The 18,115-nt window shown below is 41.9% G+C and overlaps 1 protein-coding gene across 5 annotated transcripts in view; it reads right to left on the reverse strand.

Annotated features, from left to right (window-relative positions):
- The window catches only part of ELF2 (E74 like ETS transcription factor 2), a 37,015-nt gene that overhangs the window by 11,139 nt on the left and 7,761 nt on the right, over positions 1–18,115 (reverse strand). The window contains exon 1 of one of the 5 annotated variants that reach the window (XM_030271891.4): positions 3,825–4,035. The exons of 3 other annotated variants lie outside the window; for them this stretch is intronic. In XM_030271891.4, the coding sequence (XP_030127751.4) occupies positions 3,825–3,882 (58 nt within the window). In that variant the 5' untranslated portion in view covers positions 3,883–4,035. Of the gene's footprint in view, positions 1–2,569; positions 3,003–3,824; positions 4,036–18,115 lie in introns of those variants that run through there. One more of the 5 variants, XM_072928723.1, reaches the window with a different exon arrangement.

An 18,115-nucleotide genomic window follows, 5' to 3' on the forward strand; every position in this document is an offset into this window, starting at 1 on the left:
TAGTAAATGTCTAACAGAAGACAGCATGTCAGAGTGCTCAGATAGAAGACATGATACCCCAAAACAGCTAAAAAAGACATAGAAGATGAAATGGGGGAACAGGCTCTCTCAGAGAAGGGATAGGACAAGAAAATAACAGGCAGCTCTTCTTGCAAGTTACTAGATCAAGTGTCATCAACTAAATTACACTTGTATCACAACAGTTCTCACAAAAAAGATGGGGGGAAAAGCAAAACAAAAGGAGTAGGATTCCACAATTAGAAAGACAACTTCCCAAGAGTTTGATACACAAGTATCACATTTCTAACCAAAGACTGAAATATATCACCCATTTCTCTAAAAATACCCAATTCTATTTATATTATATTTATACTATCAACTATATGCAAGACCCCAAAACTAAAATAGACTGTACTGTTTCAGTAAACAATATAAGGTGTAGGTCTGTTATATTATACAATCGTTTCAGAAAGAACTGTAACTTGCCCAAATGAAGCAAAGTAGTTTATGTGAATGGAAGTAAATTTTCCACACTTTGGTAACTGAGTAACATGAGAACTGCCATTTACTGATATAGAACACATCAGAGCTAATACTACTACTTATGTTCTTTAAAATCAGATCTCTTCTTACTGCTTTTATGAAAGAATCTGAGTCCTTGGTACATTATTTTAGAATATTTAATTTAAAAATTTTGATCTATTTTTAAAAAAAAAACCTCAGAAAACAAAATCAGATCTAAAGTGTAAACAGGTAACTAGGCTACTTGATGTCTATCTTTATTTTTGTCCTAATGTTTGCTAACTCCACTTTCTACCCAAGTAGTATGCATAGTAGATTATTCAAAGTTCTCAACAGCTGTTATGCAATACTAACCATAGTAATTAAGTCTGAAAGGGCTGTACTTTGAATTTACAGAAAAAAATAGTGGCAACATATTCATTTGGTAACAATGTCCCCCCCTTCTAACATAAGACTAACAAAAATAATGAAAGCAATTTATGAGACTGAAAAAATGGACTGAAATGTTCAAAATGGTACACTTTTGCACTGCACTACAGCCCCGCAACCCCCCTTTTAACCTGAAGTGCTATGAACATCTGCTTTTACAAGGCCAACACTTAACTGTAGCACCTGCAATAGCCTACCCTTTAATACTATCAGGCAACCAAAGCAACATTTGAATGAAGAATTCACAATTCCAAGCAAGTAAAGAGTGACTACCTATACACTAACAAACCCCATTAAAGTTTACTGGCATTCACATGCTTGTTTTATTTCAGCATTTAAAAACAACAGTGGAAGTTAGTAACAGTGTTGAAACGACATCTTAATTAAAAGCAGTTGAACTGCCTCTATAGGTAATCCCCAGAAATCCTTCTGTATGCAAAACATGACTACAAAAGAAACCATTCTTCAGTTTACTGCTTGTTTTATGGTGGATATTTATTCAGAGAACAAAAACCAATTTCTTGGGTTTTTCAATACTTCCCTAAGCCTGCCTCTGTTCAAGACTCTCAGCTGCACACAATTTAAGGATGATGCCTAACCTACTGCATAAAGGCAAATCAATAACAAAGATGAGAGCAACCATCTCAAAACACTTGTTTCACTGTGAGCCATATGTTATCAGCCCAATATTGACAGAAATATTAACTACAAAGCCAAAACATATCTCTGTAAAGTCATTTAGGTGTTGCTCTTACAACTGGCAATTAAGACAACACTAAGCAGTAACAATTTTGGTCTATCTTATTTCCCACAGTTATAAAACATTGAAGTTTTGTCAACAGTGAAACCAGCAGCCATGGGAAAAAGCAACATATAATTATTATAATCCCTTAGGATAAAGAATTCCTCACTTAAATCCACGTGATACCCACATACAAAACTAAGTAAACAGATATAGTATATTGATAGTATGATGATGGGAACACTAGACATGTGTAGGTTATCACTCACTGCAATATAAATATGGAAAAAAGGAATGAAATTGTTCAGGCTAATGAAACCAATAATGCCAAAGGACATCAAAAAGAGCAAAGCAAAGGTCATTCATTATTTATCTAAGGGCTCACTCTCAAGCAATCTAGTTACAGTGACTTAAGGTGTTGACACAAAGATCAACTACTTAAACGTTCTCTATTCACAGACAATCAAAAGTAAAAAACAACTCACTGAAATCTGCAGTAGCGAGAACTGCGGATATGAAAGCTGTTCTACTGGCAAAGTCAAGCTACTGCTTCATCCTAGACCCAAGTGTCAAAATGCTTAGGACCTACTCCCCTTCTGTTATGCAGCAGAAAAGTTCTTTACTGCTTTGTAGTGGGGATTTTTGTCATGTCTGGGGTGTAGGAACTCTGAAAAATCCTGGCTATTTTTCCATATTAAGTATAAATAAAGTATGATGATTATGTGATTTAGCCCTTTCTGAAAGCATCTTAATACACTGATAAACGACAGAGTGTATCTTTAGGCCTGCAAAAACCCACTGCCATGTGAATGCAAAGCCAGTATTAAGCTTGACTCTGTCCGAAAATTCAAGTGCAGCTACTGCACAATTCATTACCTATAATGCCATACACTGTACTGTTTATGGTTCCAAGGACTGCTTTTAGAAGTTGAGCTTCATGTAGTAGAGGCAAAAATAAAATCAGATCTAGTACAACTTCGGTGGAGAGCTGATTGCTCTCCAAACACTGCATTTGAGGTATGGGTCAGTTGTAACCTTGCTCGTTCTCCAGGGCTTTGCCACACTTTAAAACAAGTCCTGCGATCACTGGAGTATCCTGTTGTCAGACAGATATAACGAAACGGAAAGAGGCCAAACCACTCCGAAAAAGTGCTATAGCTCGGGTAAACGGTATCCCGGCAGCGGCTGGGCCCGGGCGCTGCAAGATCCGACGGTGCGGAGGAGCGGCCAGAGAAAGCGCGGCACCTGCACGGGCCGGCGGTAGAGAACGGCATTCCCGCCGCCTCGCTCCTCCTCACCCGCCGTAGCTGCGGCGCTGCCCGAGGGAAGGCTCGGCCCAGCACGGCGCAGCCTCCCGCCCTTCCCCCGCCCGTCGGGGGCGCCCGCAGGCAGGTGCGGCCACGTGCGGCGGCGGCGCGGCCACTTCCGTGTTTACAGTCGGCTGCCCTCCGGTGCCGCGCGCGCCTCCGGCGCCGCGCCGCCACTCCCACGGCCGCCGCGCGCCCATTGGCGGCCGGCGCCCCCCGCCCGCCAGCCACGGCGGCCCCTCCCCCGCGCGGGGCCCCGGGGGAACGCGCCGCTTCCGCTACGCGCCGCGCGTGGGGGAGGGGGCGCCACCGCCCCCCCGCGTCGCACACGTGGGGCCGCGGCCCTGCCGGCGGCGCCTCCTCCCGCCCCGCCGCCAGAGCAGAGTTTAAAAGGGCACGGGGGACAGGCACCGGAATAGCGGGGGACGCGCGCGGGGGTGCGCTGCCTGGGGAGGTCGGGCCGCGGCCCTGCGTGCGGTGCGCGGCGGCACTCGGCCTGCCCGCTCAGACAGCGTGGCGGCAGCGCTCGGAGCGAGGCGAGGGCCGGGAAAGGCGGGAGGACAACAGCCTCGCGCACTTCCTGGTTCTGGTCCCAGCCTCCAAAACCCCGCTAAACTCCTCCGTGCGCCCCGCCGCAACTCCCGGCGGCGCCGCCCGCGCCGGGAGGCAAGTGCCGCGGGCGGGCCGCTGCCAAGGTGATCACTTCCTGATTGCCCTCCATTGCCTCCCGCTCGCCGCCGGGGCGCGACGTGCGCCGCGTCTTCCCCCCCGCCCTGGCCCGTCCCCGCTGCCGCCCCGCGTCGGCCCGGTGCGGCGCAGCTCACCGGCCCGAATGAGGAGGTCGAGCTGATTCGTGGGCCCCTCATGCACGGACGCCGCCATGTTTACGCTGCCGGAGGGGCTTCACATTGACGGATGGACGCGCGCAGCGGCCGGCGGCGAGGCGCGCTCCCGCGGGCGGGCGGAGCGCTCACCGCCACGGCGCGCGGCGCGGGAGCGCTTCCTGCGGGGCGGCGCGCGCGGTCCTTCCGCTGCCCGCCCCAGACAGGAAGTGCCGCGCCGGCTCCCGCCGCAGCGCGGGGCCGCCCGCGGGCGGGGGAGGCCGCCCGCCGCCCCGCCGTGCAGGCAGCGCCTCCCCGCACGGCTCCAGCGGCGCCCGAGGCCAAGGACGCGGCGCGGCCCGCCGGCCCCGCACGCTCCGAACGCCTTCCGCTCCATCTCTCCCAGCCCTCGGCCAGCCGCACCTCCGTGCCCCGGTGACACTTTCCGACCGGGGCTAACCGCCTACCGGTATAAGCCGGACAGTCCTCACGGAGGCGACCGCTGACGCATTAACAAGATTTCTCCTTGACAAGTCCCTGGGGCACCTATGTTAGTAACAACTTGCCAGAAAAGCTCCGTGCCTGCAATCCACCTTATCTCCGTTAGAGTAACAGGGCTTATTCCAGTCAGCCAGACGTCCCATCCATGCTTCATCTCTGAAAAGACTTGTGGGGTGAAAAAAAACATTCACTGCCCTCTTAATTTAAAAAGAACCCAAACCACTACCACCACTTTTTAGGGCTGTATCCTCTCTCCCCTGAAGAACCCCTGTCTCAGTAATGCCACAGCACTGCCTGCCAGGCCCCTGGACAGAGGCACCAGTAAGGAGAACACACTCTCCACACTTCCTACCCAGTCCATGCGCTAATCACTCCCAGGGTGAAACTTCAGAGCAGCATGAAAAGAGCAGCTGCACCAAGAAAAGCCAAGCAGGTCTGACACAGAGCAATGCATGGAAATTACACAGAGGAATTCCTTCATTCACACCATACACCTGAGTAGGCCTACATTGGTAAGCCAAGAATCTAGCAAACACCTGCTGCCTACAGAGCCTTCCTTGAACACATCATCTTCACAGCTCCATTAGAAGAAGGTGAAGGGATCCAGCTGAAATACACAATCTCTTCCCCTCTCAAGTTTCAGTAGTCTTAGGACCTAGAGCAGAAGGGACAATTTAGAAACAATTTTCCCCAGCACCAAAATCACAGAATAGTATCCAGCAAAAATCAACTCCAGCTGCTAAATTCAGTGCTTCAAACTCTTTGACAAATCCTACTCATCCACTAGAGCTCTCAAGACATTATAGGAATACATTTTCATGCATGTATTTATACTTAATGTTTATAATACACAAATAAAAATTCAGGCATTTTGTAGATAGCAGTCATCTATTCCTGGGTTTAACGAGTTAAATTTGTTCAGTGCCTCATCAGATAAAGAGCAAGACCTGCAAGCAACATCATTCACACTCACATTCATGAGAGAGGCTTGATATCTAAGGGTAGGTCTGTGCTAAAATGTTGGCAGTCAAGATCCTTCCACAGCCAGAAGCACGGACAAATAAGGCACCTAGCCAGCTGTGAGGGCAAAAAGCTCTCATGCAGATCCAGCTCTGCCAACAGCAGAGTGCTCCTATCAGCTTTTGTTATTCAGAGAGGTGGAACAACAGCACTATAACCAAGAATTCCTCCCATCAGCATATTTCCACTAGGGGACTCTGCTGTATTCTCCAGCAGAAATTTTCCTAGTGGAGACAATCCCAAGGACAAGAAAAGGCATTTTAGGTAGGCACACACTTAAATGTGCAATAAAATTTAATAGTCGTTCATTAGAACATGCTCAGATTGACATGGAAGCCTTACATGGTGTAGTTTAGCAACACCATAGCTTCAGCTTACAGAGTACTGGAATAACCGTGAAGTCCTGTCACTTTGTCCCGTGTACTTCCTTTTGTTAAAAACTATAATTTAAAAGTTTGTCTGTTTAGATCCAGATCAAAAGCTGTACTGAGATGCTAAATGCCTTTGAAGATCCACACCCACGTCAACAGGAGCTCACACTACCATACTTTGGAAAAGGTGCACTCATAGTTTTTTCCTTTTTTGATTGCTGTGTAATTCAGTGAGGATTGTTTACTGATTGCAGCTTTCAGTCAAAAACTGAAGTGTTTGACTCATACCCAATAAAGTTTTGCCTGTGATGTGTCAACTCGAATAAGTGCATGCAAGTAATTGGCACTGCGTAACTTTTGACAAACTCCATAGGTCCAAAATAGAAAAAAAAAAGAGAGTATTAAACATTAAGTTCTTGGTTTAATACCAGTTTCTTAAGTAGCATTTATTTACTACTGCAAGCACAGACTTAGCACAATGTTTGCCAGTGAAACAGACTTGAACAGCTGCACAGAAGCGCTCTGATTCTTCCCTCTCTCTGATCATACACAAGAGAGAGTATCACTGGATGCCCAAGGGATTCCAATCACTTGAAAATGAAAACAATCTGAGTCTGTGCACTTTCAAGATGAATATGCAAAATGCCACAACAAATTATGAAGTGACCTTCATAAGGTCACTTATAAAGATAAGGTGTGCACACCTTATCTATATTAATATTAAAGCATAACACTGTCTTTAAGGAGGAATGCAATATTCTCCATAAGTCCTGCTGTTTCATCAGTTTAAATTACATTATTTCTAGTATTTTATGAATGCTGATTGATCTGTCATGCTAATAAAATCTTATTATTTCAGGGGGAAAAAAGACAGTCACAGGAAAAAGCTAAATGGGCATTTAACTTTTTAATCTATTTTAAAGCCTCCTTTCTAGGCTAAAAAAAAGGGCTAGAAAATCTACTCAGTGGGTGGCCCACTGAAGCAAGAAATACTGTAATGAAACAGGGCCACAGGAAATTGCAGACATTTTATTTATCTGGCATGAAAAAAGTAAAAAAAAAATAAAACAAAACAAAAAAACCATTAGAGGAACAGATTCCAGACCAGCATCAGTCTTTGTCAGACAGAACCAAGTTTATTTACCCCAGTTTATTGTTGAGGGGTTTTTGTTTGGTTTTACTGTTACTATACACAGACTAAACATTATTGTAATTTTTTTACATGCCAGTTCAGCTGTCAAGATAGCCAGGTAGATCTACATGCTACATTTCCCAACTGCCAGGAAAAAAACCCAATCAAAATGTTTAATAAGCTGGAAAGTTACAATTCGAAATTATGCTTCTAGTTACTACATTACTCTTTGTGATAAGCTTTAAGTAACTTCAAGACAAGTGAATTGTATCTCCGTTCTTGTATAAACACAAGAGCAAAACACCTATCAGCTCATGCTTTCTGGTCAAGGGATATGGACAACTTTGATTACAATAAAGGAAATGTATCACTTCTCTGCAATATACACTAGTTAAAACTCATTCTGATTCTTCTGAAAAACCGAGAGGCAATTCAAAAAAAAAAAGCAGCTGGATGTGACTAATTGGATCCAAAACAGCAGATGTAAATTCAAAGTATGAAAAACTGATGGGTTTAATCAGATTTGCAGACTTGGATTAGAATAGAATCATCAATTATCTTAAGCATCTCCTTGAACAGTCCTCAAAACTAATAGAGCATTTAGTGCTTACAGAGGAATTGTCATTCTCCACTCCCAGTCTCCTACGCAAAGTTGCGTTTCCTACAATTCCCTCAAACATTATGAAAACACTCTCTAATAACAGACTAGTTTCTCTTGAAAAACTACTTTACAAGCACTGTAGCTTGAAATGTTGAAAGTACAGCATTCCAGTGGCACCTTTTCCTTCCACTGACAGCAAATAACTAACCAAAAAGAAAAAACTGTGTGCATTTAATTACTTTTAACCTCAGAGGATTCCAGTTGTATTCTAGCAAGACAAAGCTACCCTGGGAAAAGGCAATTATCTTAAAGCACTCACTTACTCTTACAGAGGTGACTTGTTTGAGTGAACTTAAGTAAGTGGAGAGTTGATGGCAATCTCTTTTGTGCTGGTTTGGCATGAATTGATTTGTGGCGAAGAGGGAAAAAGTCAGCCACCCAAGTGGTTCTCTGTGAGGAGCTGCTAGCACCTCCCTCCATGCCTGGCAAAAATCAATTGCTGGCTAGCTCTTAGACTTAGCACACTTGTAAGCCAATTAGAAAAAAGCTGATAACGCCTCTATGATAACATATTTAAGAACAAAAAAACGCGGGAAGCTGTCTTGCTGCTTGCTCTCAAGAGGGAGGCTGGCTGGGCCCCCTTCCTTGGGGAGCCAGCCCCGGCCCCTTCCCAGAAAGGGCCACTGGACCCTGTCCCAGCACAGCCACCAGGCCATGCTGCCAGGGCAACATGAGCTATCCAGCCCTGTGAGCAGATATGCAGCTTGGGTGGGACCGCACGGCTGCAGCTGTCTCAGCATGGCTCACAATGGACTTTATTTAATTAGCTGCTTTTAACCAGCCATGTTGCGGACAGAAAGACAAAAGCAGTGGTGCAGTTTTTCTTTTTTCGGTGTCCTGCATGAAGAAAAGGCACGGAGTGGAGCTGGCAGCCAGTGCAGCTTGTGCAGTGCTGGCAGAGACCACATGTCCAACATAGAGAAAAGCATGGCGAGAGATTCCCCAGTTGCAGGGCCTGGACAAGATCAACCTTTCAGCGCTGCAGAACTCTATAAAAACATTTCAACTGATAGAATTTGAGAACAAATGAACCTACAGACACCAATTCTCTCCCGAGTCAGAGAAAAGGAAAAGGTGAAGACACGTGAGGAGAACAACATGGTGACACCAAGGTTGGTGCACAAGAGGGAAGGGGAGGAGGAGGTGCTCTGGACCTCGAAGCGGAAATTCTTCTGCAAGCTATGGTGAGGACTGTAATACAATAAACTGTTTCCCTATAATTCATGAAGTGCATGTGAGGATGCAGCATTCACCCACAGCCCATGAGAAAAAGACACTCGTGCTGGAGCATGTGGATGTTGAAAAGCTGTGTTTGGGTGAGAAGCTTGAACAGAGAGAATGAAAGCCCTTGCTTTCAGAAATAGAGGAAGAGGACCCTTGCTTTTATACTAGAACAACTTATCCTTAAAAACTGCACCCCATAAGCTAAATGGCCACAAAAAGCAATTGTGTGAAGACTGCTTGCCCGTAGGAGGAACTTCAAATTGCAAGCAGGTTCCAGGCAGACTGTTTGCTGTGAAAATAAAACCATGTTGGAAAAGTTCACAGAGAACTGTTTCCTGTAGGAAAGACCCCACAGCATAGCTAGAGACTCCTCTCCCTAAGTAAACTGAAGAAAGACTTTTAGACTGACTAAAAATCCTATGTTTTGTCTCCCTGTGCTGTCAGTGGGAAGGACAGAAGGGCTGGGAGGGGAGGATGAAAGTGTTTGAACTGTTTACTTTTTAGTTCTCATTATCCTCTTTTAATTCTCTTAATAGATTTTACTTTATACCTTTTAAAATTTTAAAGCTGTTTTCCCTTAAAATGTTTTTTGTCCTAATCCTTATCTCACCCCATGAATTTTCTTTCCCCCTCCTCTGCTTAACTATAGCAGAGAAAAATGAATAATTATTTTCATGGGTGTACTGGGTTAGGGTTAGGGTTACAGTCTGAGGGCAATACCTGCAGTCTACACAAGATATTGCAAATTATAACAGAGTAAAATCCTGAAATGCCAACCACTTCAAAAAGCTGCAAGTAATTTCAGAAGTCCAGGCATGCCCTGTCCCAAATGCCTAAATCATCTATTAATTTTAAGGTTACAGAAAGGTCAGTTTTGCCCAGGATCCTAAAGAAATTCCAATCTAATAATTACAGAAGTAGCTGCTATCTTCAACAGCAGGCCATCACTGTTGAGAGCTATTACTGCATTGCAAAGGTAACAATACAAAGAAGCATTTTTATCACTTAAATGTCAGAAAACATGTAAGAAGATGCAGCTATCTGTTTTATCAGCACATCAACATAATCATTACCATCCACTGTGGATTTGACAGTAGAAAATATCCAAATAACAAAATAATATCCAAATAATCCAAATATCCAAATAACCCCAAAGTGTCCCTGGAAGACACAGGGAAATATTGAGGAAAGTGGTCCATGACTATTCCAAGGCTCCTTTTATTGACTACACCATCCAAAGTCTAACAATACCAAAGCCAAGTGTCTGTCACAATCTGCACTTTTGAGTGAACTCAGGGTTCTGATGTCACTATTCATACAGGAACTAATAATTCCAAACAGAAAAAACAAATGTATCTCAAGAATTGGCACTACCTCTGACAAACTGAAAAAGAGTTAATCAAAATAGCAAGTGTCTACCTTCCAGTATTACTGTTTGTGTATGCAGAGTAATAAAATTCAGCTGTCTTGAAAAAAATTAAAAAACCAAACTACCAACACACAAACAATCAATATTTCCACTTCCCTGCTTTATAAGGAAATTCCTTCTTTCCAGGGCAGTCTTTTAGACAATTATGAGTCAGGTATTTGCATAGCACTCTATATGATTTTACAAAATTAGGAGTATTTGAGACTGGTAATAGGCTGGCATATAAACTGTGCCACACTTGAGCAATTTATCAGTCCCAGACGCATCATTTTGAAGTCCTTAAGGCTTCTGTTCTCTAAGTCCACTGAATGCTTTTAAGGATTAAATGTCCTGCTCCAACACAGCTTTATCTCATCCTAGAGTTTGATGTCAACTACAGTCTCCCTTTTAATATGCAGATCATCTTTAAAAAATATTACTTTCAATAGCTTTTCACTATCTTTTTGATCAATAAACACCACTAACTCTTGTGCACTCATACCACAATGAGTTTGGATGCCCCATTGCATTCTAATTTCAAGGTAAAAACCCCCATATTTTTTCAGCTTACATTAGTAAAATGTTGTGACTGTTGTCTTCACAGTAACAGCCTACAAATTCACACTCCCAGCTGCAACTGGAGTAGGGAGTCTAAAGGAGAATCCATCTGTGCATCTGCAGTCCAACCCATAATGCCCCACACTAGCAAAATGTTGAATTAGCCTCACATTAGCCTCAGAAAATAAAAATTATGCCTGAAATGTGTACTTAAATTAGATTTATTACAAAATAGTTCATCTTGCAGCACGCATTCAGTATGAATGGAGCACTGAATCTTACAAGGCAGAAACCTGAAATTGTGAAAGAACTGGACACCACAACCCAGCTGTTACCATTATGTTAAAATACTATTGTCCATGGAGCAGTTGTAGAGCCATTTTCCTTATTTTCTCAGAAAAGAGAACACCAAAAAACATGACATAAAATCTAAGTTGCAGTTGCATTTTGTTTCTGAATTGAGAATGTTACTGAAAACAAAGATGTATATACCCTTGGCATAACTGCTCCAAGCACTACAGAATAGCACATGCAATAGGAGGGGAATAATTTTGCCTGTCATCAACATTCAACTACTAAAAGGGCAATGAATTTCTTGGCAAAATAAGGATTCACATGGATGCAGTAGCAGTACCAGCATGGTGTGTAAAATAAAATTAGTTGACATGCAAAGGACAAACTCTTAACCCATTAATGTGTAGGAGGCAACTAATTCTTGCAGTAGAGCAAGCAAAGTTTTATCTTGCTTATCTAGCTAATAGGCTTCATCTTAGCTCTTTGAGGAATGTCACAGCTGCAGCAGGTCTGAAGCTGCACAGATAAATTTGTCCATAACTGAACCCAATTCGGCTAGCCTAGGTCATTCAAGAATAAAATTAAACAAGTCCCCAGGTGAGGCAATGATAGGTTGGATTTGAAACCAAACAAGGAACCCCAGCCAATCCCATTCAACACAGAATGCAGACACATCACTGGCCAGTGAGCTGGGCGGTGCTGAGACCCCGACTAACTGGTTGTTCAAGCATGGGAATTTGGAGCCCCCTATAAAAGGAGGCATCCATGGATAAACCGTAGCTGTTGTTGCATGATTTCAGTGTGTTCAGTTGTGTGCCTGTCTCAAAACTGTGACCCTAACATAGTAAACCTGACGTGGTAGACACAGCCATTCATGTGTAGAGCAGGGGAAACAAGGGCAAGTGTGGAGAGCTGCCTGCAGCAAAATAGCTGCCAAAATACAGTGTGGAGAGCCAACCAAGGTGTGAAGAGCTGGCCAAAGTCTCAACACCTTTTGTAAATACCCCTGTATATAGAAAAATGGTGCCAAGAAATATGGAAGGATGTGTTTTGCTGGAAGAAAACCACGTCGCTAAGGTATGGACCCTCTTTTTACCTAAATGGGGAGTAAAGCATGAGCAACAGGCTCTGGGGGCCACTGTGGCCGTTATAATGCCCTAGAGACTTGTGGAACCGGCTTTAGAAGCCACTATGGACATTATAAAGCCCTGGAGGCTTGTTTCAAACTCGCTGGGGTGGTTGGAAGACCATCAAGGCCAGTGCAGAGCTGCAAGAGCCAAAACCCAGAAGCACCAGTGAAAGGCTGCTGAAACCCAGAACCATGGAACACTGTACCATAACAGAGCCAGGGCTGGAGAAGCCCGAGAAACACGAAGGCAGTCAGTGCTGCAGTCAGTGCCCAAGAGGCTGGGAGACCTGGCTGCCAATGGACAGCCATACATTTGCCAGAGCTGTGGGAGGAGAACCAGAAAATGGCCCCTGGTCCCCTGATCCAATTTACCCTAGAGGGGACCCTGACAGTATCACAAAAGAACTCACACCACCCCACACTATGCTGCCTCAGCTGGAGCTGTGTAGAGGTGAGTGGCTGGAGATAGGGAAGCCCTCCCAGTCTGGGTCTTAGCTCTGGCCAAGCTATGGCCTTGACTGGCAGGAAAAGTATGCCATAAAACCCAGATGTTTCTGTGCTAAAATTGAAAGCAAGTCACTTTGACTGGCTGATTTGGCTTTGCAGAAGCTGGACCCCTTTCCTTTGTAGTAGACATAGAAGCCTTATCCGGAAAAGGCTCTCTAAAGTCCTCACTGTGAAAAGAAGCCTCCTTGGCAGACCCTGGGTGATAGCAAAGCATATACGCAGTTGTAAGTTTCACCTTGTTAATTTCATTCAAAAGTGCATGTTTTGTTAGGATTGAATTAAGTTCCTGTTAGGTTGTTAAAACAAAGAAAAGGGGAGTGGATGTGTATCCGCCTCAAAAGTCTTGGGTAATGTCATGTTCTCATGTTTTTCAATCAAGTCCCAACTAACCTAGGAAGCCAACAGCTTGTCAGAGGTAAAAGACTGTCAATGGTAAGAAAATCTACCCATCATCCTACTCAAACCCCAAGACCCAAAGAGAGACATCAGTGGCAGAAGGATGTAAGCTTTTAATTGAGATGGTTTTGAGTTGAAATGTTTCTTGTTTGTTGTGTTAAGGCATAATTTGTAACTTCTAGATAATGAACCTGAGGCATGCTAGGCTGAAAGACTGTATTACTGGTAACCTCGCCTGACAGCTCCTGGATGTGGATGTTACAACTCCAATGATACATGGGATACCATCACTGCCTGGATACTAGACGTGTTAAGTTGGGTAAAAGTCTTATTTGAACTAGATTCATTCTGTCTTTGTCATTCTATCTGCAAAAGACACCTGCAGAGGATAACAAAGAACACTTTGCATTTATTAAAACAGAAAGGGGAAATTGTCGCAGCTGCAGCACGTCTGAAGCTGCACAGATAAATTTGGCCATAGGTGAACCCAATTCGGCTAGCCTAGGTCATTCTAGAATAAAATTAAACAAGTCCCCAGGTGAGGCAATGATAGGTTGGATTTGAAACCAAACACGGAACCCCAGCCAATCCCATTCAACACTGAATGCAGACACATCACTGGCCAGTGAGCTGGGTAGCGCTGAGTCCCCCACTAACCGGTTGTTCAAGCGTGAGAATTTTGAACCCCCTATAAAAGGAGGCATCCATGGATAAACCGTAGCTGTTGTTGCATGATTTCAGTGTGTTCAGTCATGTGCCTGTCTCCAAACCGCAACCCTAATGTAATAGAGGAAGACAGCGCCAACTTAAAATGAGAGTTTAATCAAGTTGCTAGAATGTTCATACTCTTTTTTTTGTAGTCAGCACTGTCCTCTAAAGCAAATGGTCTCTCTGCATGAGTAAAGTTCTCACTGAGCTGTCAGTGTAAGGAAACGAAATTCAGTCAATAGGGTATGTCAGCACTAGCAAGAAGTATACCATATGATTGTGTCAACTCATTTTTTCTAAGAGGCACTTTAATCAAATAATGTCTGGCCAGAAATAATTATAACACTGTTTTATCTATCCCTTACACACACAGACCATAATCGCAAAAGTTAGATTCTAACCAGATCTAATACCAAGTTCTTAGTAGATGATATTTAACTGATGAAAATGGCTATCAACATACATGATAGTTTCAACTGACCTTCCTGGTCTTTGTAGCCCAGTATTTTATCATCCTGGAAAGGGTAATTTTCAGATCCACATTTTTTTCATACAGATCTTCCACCCCCCTGTGGCAATAAAAGTTTTAGAATCAAAACAGACTTTCAACTTTTACCACAGGGAGGATTTCTAACAGGACATGAAATTAAAAAATCTGGTGACAGTTCACAAATTGAATGATACTTCAGCTTCTTGAAAATAGTAGTTTTGTTTCTTCTTTAATCATAAAGCTGCAATGAAAAAATAAATCCCAAACTTGTACTTGGTGCTTTGATGATTAATAAAAAAATAAGGGGAAAAATACTATTCATACAAGATATTAGAGCTACTAAAACAATTTAATCAGGGTCTACAGTGGCAATACTTAAATACATGTCTTGGTTAACTAAAAGAGCAGGCATCCTCCATGTCCAAGATCTGCATCCAAGACTATGACTGTTTTACCTTCTGTACTGCTCCTATGGTAAATTCCAAAATTCGATTACCCCATTATAACCACATTACAGGTTCAGTGTGGTGACAAAATAAACAGAACTGTAGCAGTTGTTAAATTCAGACACACTGCTTCTTTAAAGAAAGCAGCTTCTGGTATTATGTAAACTACAAATGTTTTGTTGAATAAATACTAAAACTGAAGGGCTAATTACTTTTAGGGGAAAAAAAACTGTGCAGGAAATGAAAGCCAATAGACCATGAGTATTATTAAAAACTTGTTAAGATGGATGTGTCTTTTATGATATAAACATGTTCACTGTTGCAGTAAACAAAATTTTAAGGTTGTAACACAGTTCTCAATGATCTAAAGGTACTACTCCCAAGAATATCAAATAAAAACTGAAAGAAATTAAAATACTACGTCAATCTAAAGATTTTATTTCCCCTTCCAGTCATTCCAAAAGGCACTCACTCCTTCCACAAAGAATGTCATATGGTCATCTGAAATGACCAAAATTTCTATATTTTGATTTTCTAGAAAATTCTTTTTTCTATTCCAAGCAAATAGGCGTATTTTTCTGGAATAAAAACAATGAACCACTAAGTCTTTCTTATTTGCTAAAAGACACTTGGGTTTTACATCTGTATTTAATGGATTAATTTTACATTTAAACGATTAATTATAAATAATGATCCTTGATTAATAAATCAAGATAGATTAGTGGGAAGGAGTCTGATGGGGGGCAAACCCCCCCATATTCCACTAGAATTAACTAAAAATTCATGAGTACTTATAATGATCATACAGCATATTTTATCTGAATTGTCATTTCATAAATGTGAGAAGTTTTTTAATTAAAAACAACATTGCAGACCCTGATTCTGCCCTTGGCTCAGCACTGACTGTCCTTATAGTTCATACAGTCTCAAATCCATTTGTAGAATAGCAAACCACAAGTAGAACCATTAAGTGAACGGTACAGATCATCTTTTTAGTGTCCTAAGTAATTTTTCCCACAGCGGCTTCCCTACAACATTTTTCACATAGGATACTGATTCCTATCTCTGGAGGCTAGAATAATGCTATATTTTAATAAATTATGAAGCTTTAAATTAACTGCAAAGTAGCCTGAGGCTATTTGAATGTGTGCTGTAATGCTATAAATCAGTAATCATTGGAATTGCCAATGAACTGTCACAAGAAAGGGAAAAAAATCACATTCATGGCCAACAGGAAAAATACTGACAAAGGAGGCTGTATTATGTGAAAAGGGATCCTTTTCAAGTACTGCCAAGGATTCTTTAAGATGGGTTTTAGTATTTACAATGCTGTCTGTAGAATCTAGAACCACCAAAGGTATTAAGTCTACTCATTCTTGATGCAACAATGATACATTTATCAAATAACATGAAAATTTTTGTAGCAATTAATTCAGTCATTTATGAAGTAGGATCTATTCAGACTACTTTAGCAATAATAGATTTTTCTAAGATGTACAGAAATCAAACTTTTGCACCTCTCTAAATTGGGATCATTAGCATAACAAAGGCATGTACTTCAAACAATTAGCACCTTAAAATGTTCTTTAAACATTGTCCCTTGTTATTGCCTTAACCTACTTTCTCATTAACAATTATCATTGCTACCATCTCTCTCATACATTAAATTGCTACCTACCCACAGCCCACTATCTCTACTATGAAAATAAAATTTTAAAACAGCGCACTCAGATTCACTGTCCTGCAATTCATTGCTAATTGAATGCTTCTCGGGGCTTTCATATTTTCTCTCTGACTATCTTACCTCTCAGTATGAGAAATAATCCAGAAAGACTCCTGGCTGTGTCAAAACGTGTTGCTCACAACACATGCCCCACAAGACTGCCTTCTTCCAAACAGCCTAAACCAAGTACTCCTTTCACCAACACTGGACATTAGCTCTGTGCAAGGACCACTACTCATTGTCATGTATAATTACACCATGACAACCACACTGCATTAATAGGTGTATACACACACAAATAATACTTAAAAGACGGACGGGTGTCCTAAAAATTAGGACGCATTCCTAATTTTTAAAATCTTCATTAATTTTAATTTCTTCTCCACTGGTTATTGGCTTTTCACTGCCCATTAATTCTTAGATCAAAACTATTACAACAAATAAATAGTTAAACTGATTTAAATATATCATTATCTTACCATACTAAATTTTTAAGAACCTATTAATGTCAAACTGAAAACAAAAACAACACAGAAAACACCAACAAACTACACACAGTCAAGACATATCTCTTAACATCTCCAGCCATAGACACCAAATTATGAGATCAACTGCCCTATATATTTTAAGACTATACTTTCAAATATCAAGGCTTGGAAGCATCCACGTCCCTTTCTTTGAATGGCAGCTTACATAAAACTATTCCTATAGAAGAGCTACAAGTTTTAAATTGTAATTACTCCCAGTTTATTATGGCCGTAAAATTATGCCTAAAAACATAAGGAGTTCATTTGCAGCAGCTCTTTATCCTAAAAGAGTTGCCCTGTTAGCCATTAATCTACAAAAAGTTTACTAGAAACAGCATATTTAATGTTTAAAAAGCAACTTCTGAATCCAAAAACCTTTGAAGTATAAGCTCTTAAAGGTTTTCAAATAAACTGAAGTTGTAAAACTCAAGTTTGCGAAGAACACTCTCATTTCTCATCTTATTCTTAAAAGTTTTGTTACCGTAGTCAAAAAAAAATTTAAAAATACACTATTTCATAACTTCTCTTTACATTTATTTGTTTAACTTCTAATTAGCATATTTCTTTCAAAACACATTTCAGTAAACTGGAATTGTAAGTACTGTCCCAAAACTTGCATCACTAGTTCACACTCACCTTGTGAAGTTGATGCCTACGATTTTTGCTGCAGAGCTGCAGGATAACATCCAACTTGAGAAGGATGTATGAGGAACTCCACCCACTGTTTACTGAGAAATCTGCACTGAAACTTACCTAATCTGCTGGGAATGCATACAGACTTAATGGGATCCCAAGTTAAGCAGCTGAGACAGTCTTTCACCTTTATTTTGCTTTCCTGACATCAGGAATTTAAACTCCAGCTCTAAATTAGGCAGCTGCAGGATAGGAGCATATGCTACCAATGTCAGGTGGGGTCTCACCAGTTACATATGGAGTACCCAAGCAGACCTGTCCTTCGGTTGCAGTTCTATGTACACCCTAACCCAACATTTGCTAATCCAGCAGAAATTTAATTCAGCAAAAATACAAAACAGTTGAGGGTTTCCTTGCTATTTTTCTTCTTGCAAAATTAGCACAGAGAAGTATGAGAAGCAACACAAGAGAGCAAGACAGAAGGACAGCAGGAATCACAGCCCAACAGTCAGAGGTTATTAGGCTGCCTTAGCAGCACAGCTTTTGTTTCTGCAGACACTTCAAAC

This window comes from Taeniopygia guttata, chromosome 4 (genome assembly GCF_048771995.1).
Source record: "Taeniopygia guttata chromosome 4, bTaeGut7.mat, whole genome shotgun sequence".
NCBI lineage: Eukaryota > Metazoa > Chordata > Aves > Passeriformes > Estrildidae > Taeniopygia > Taeniopygia guttata.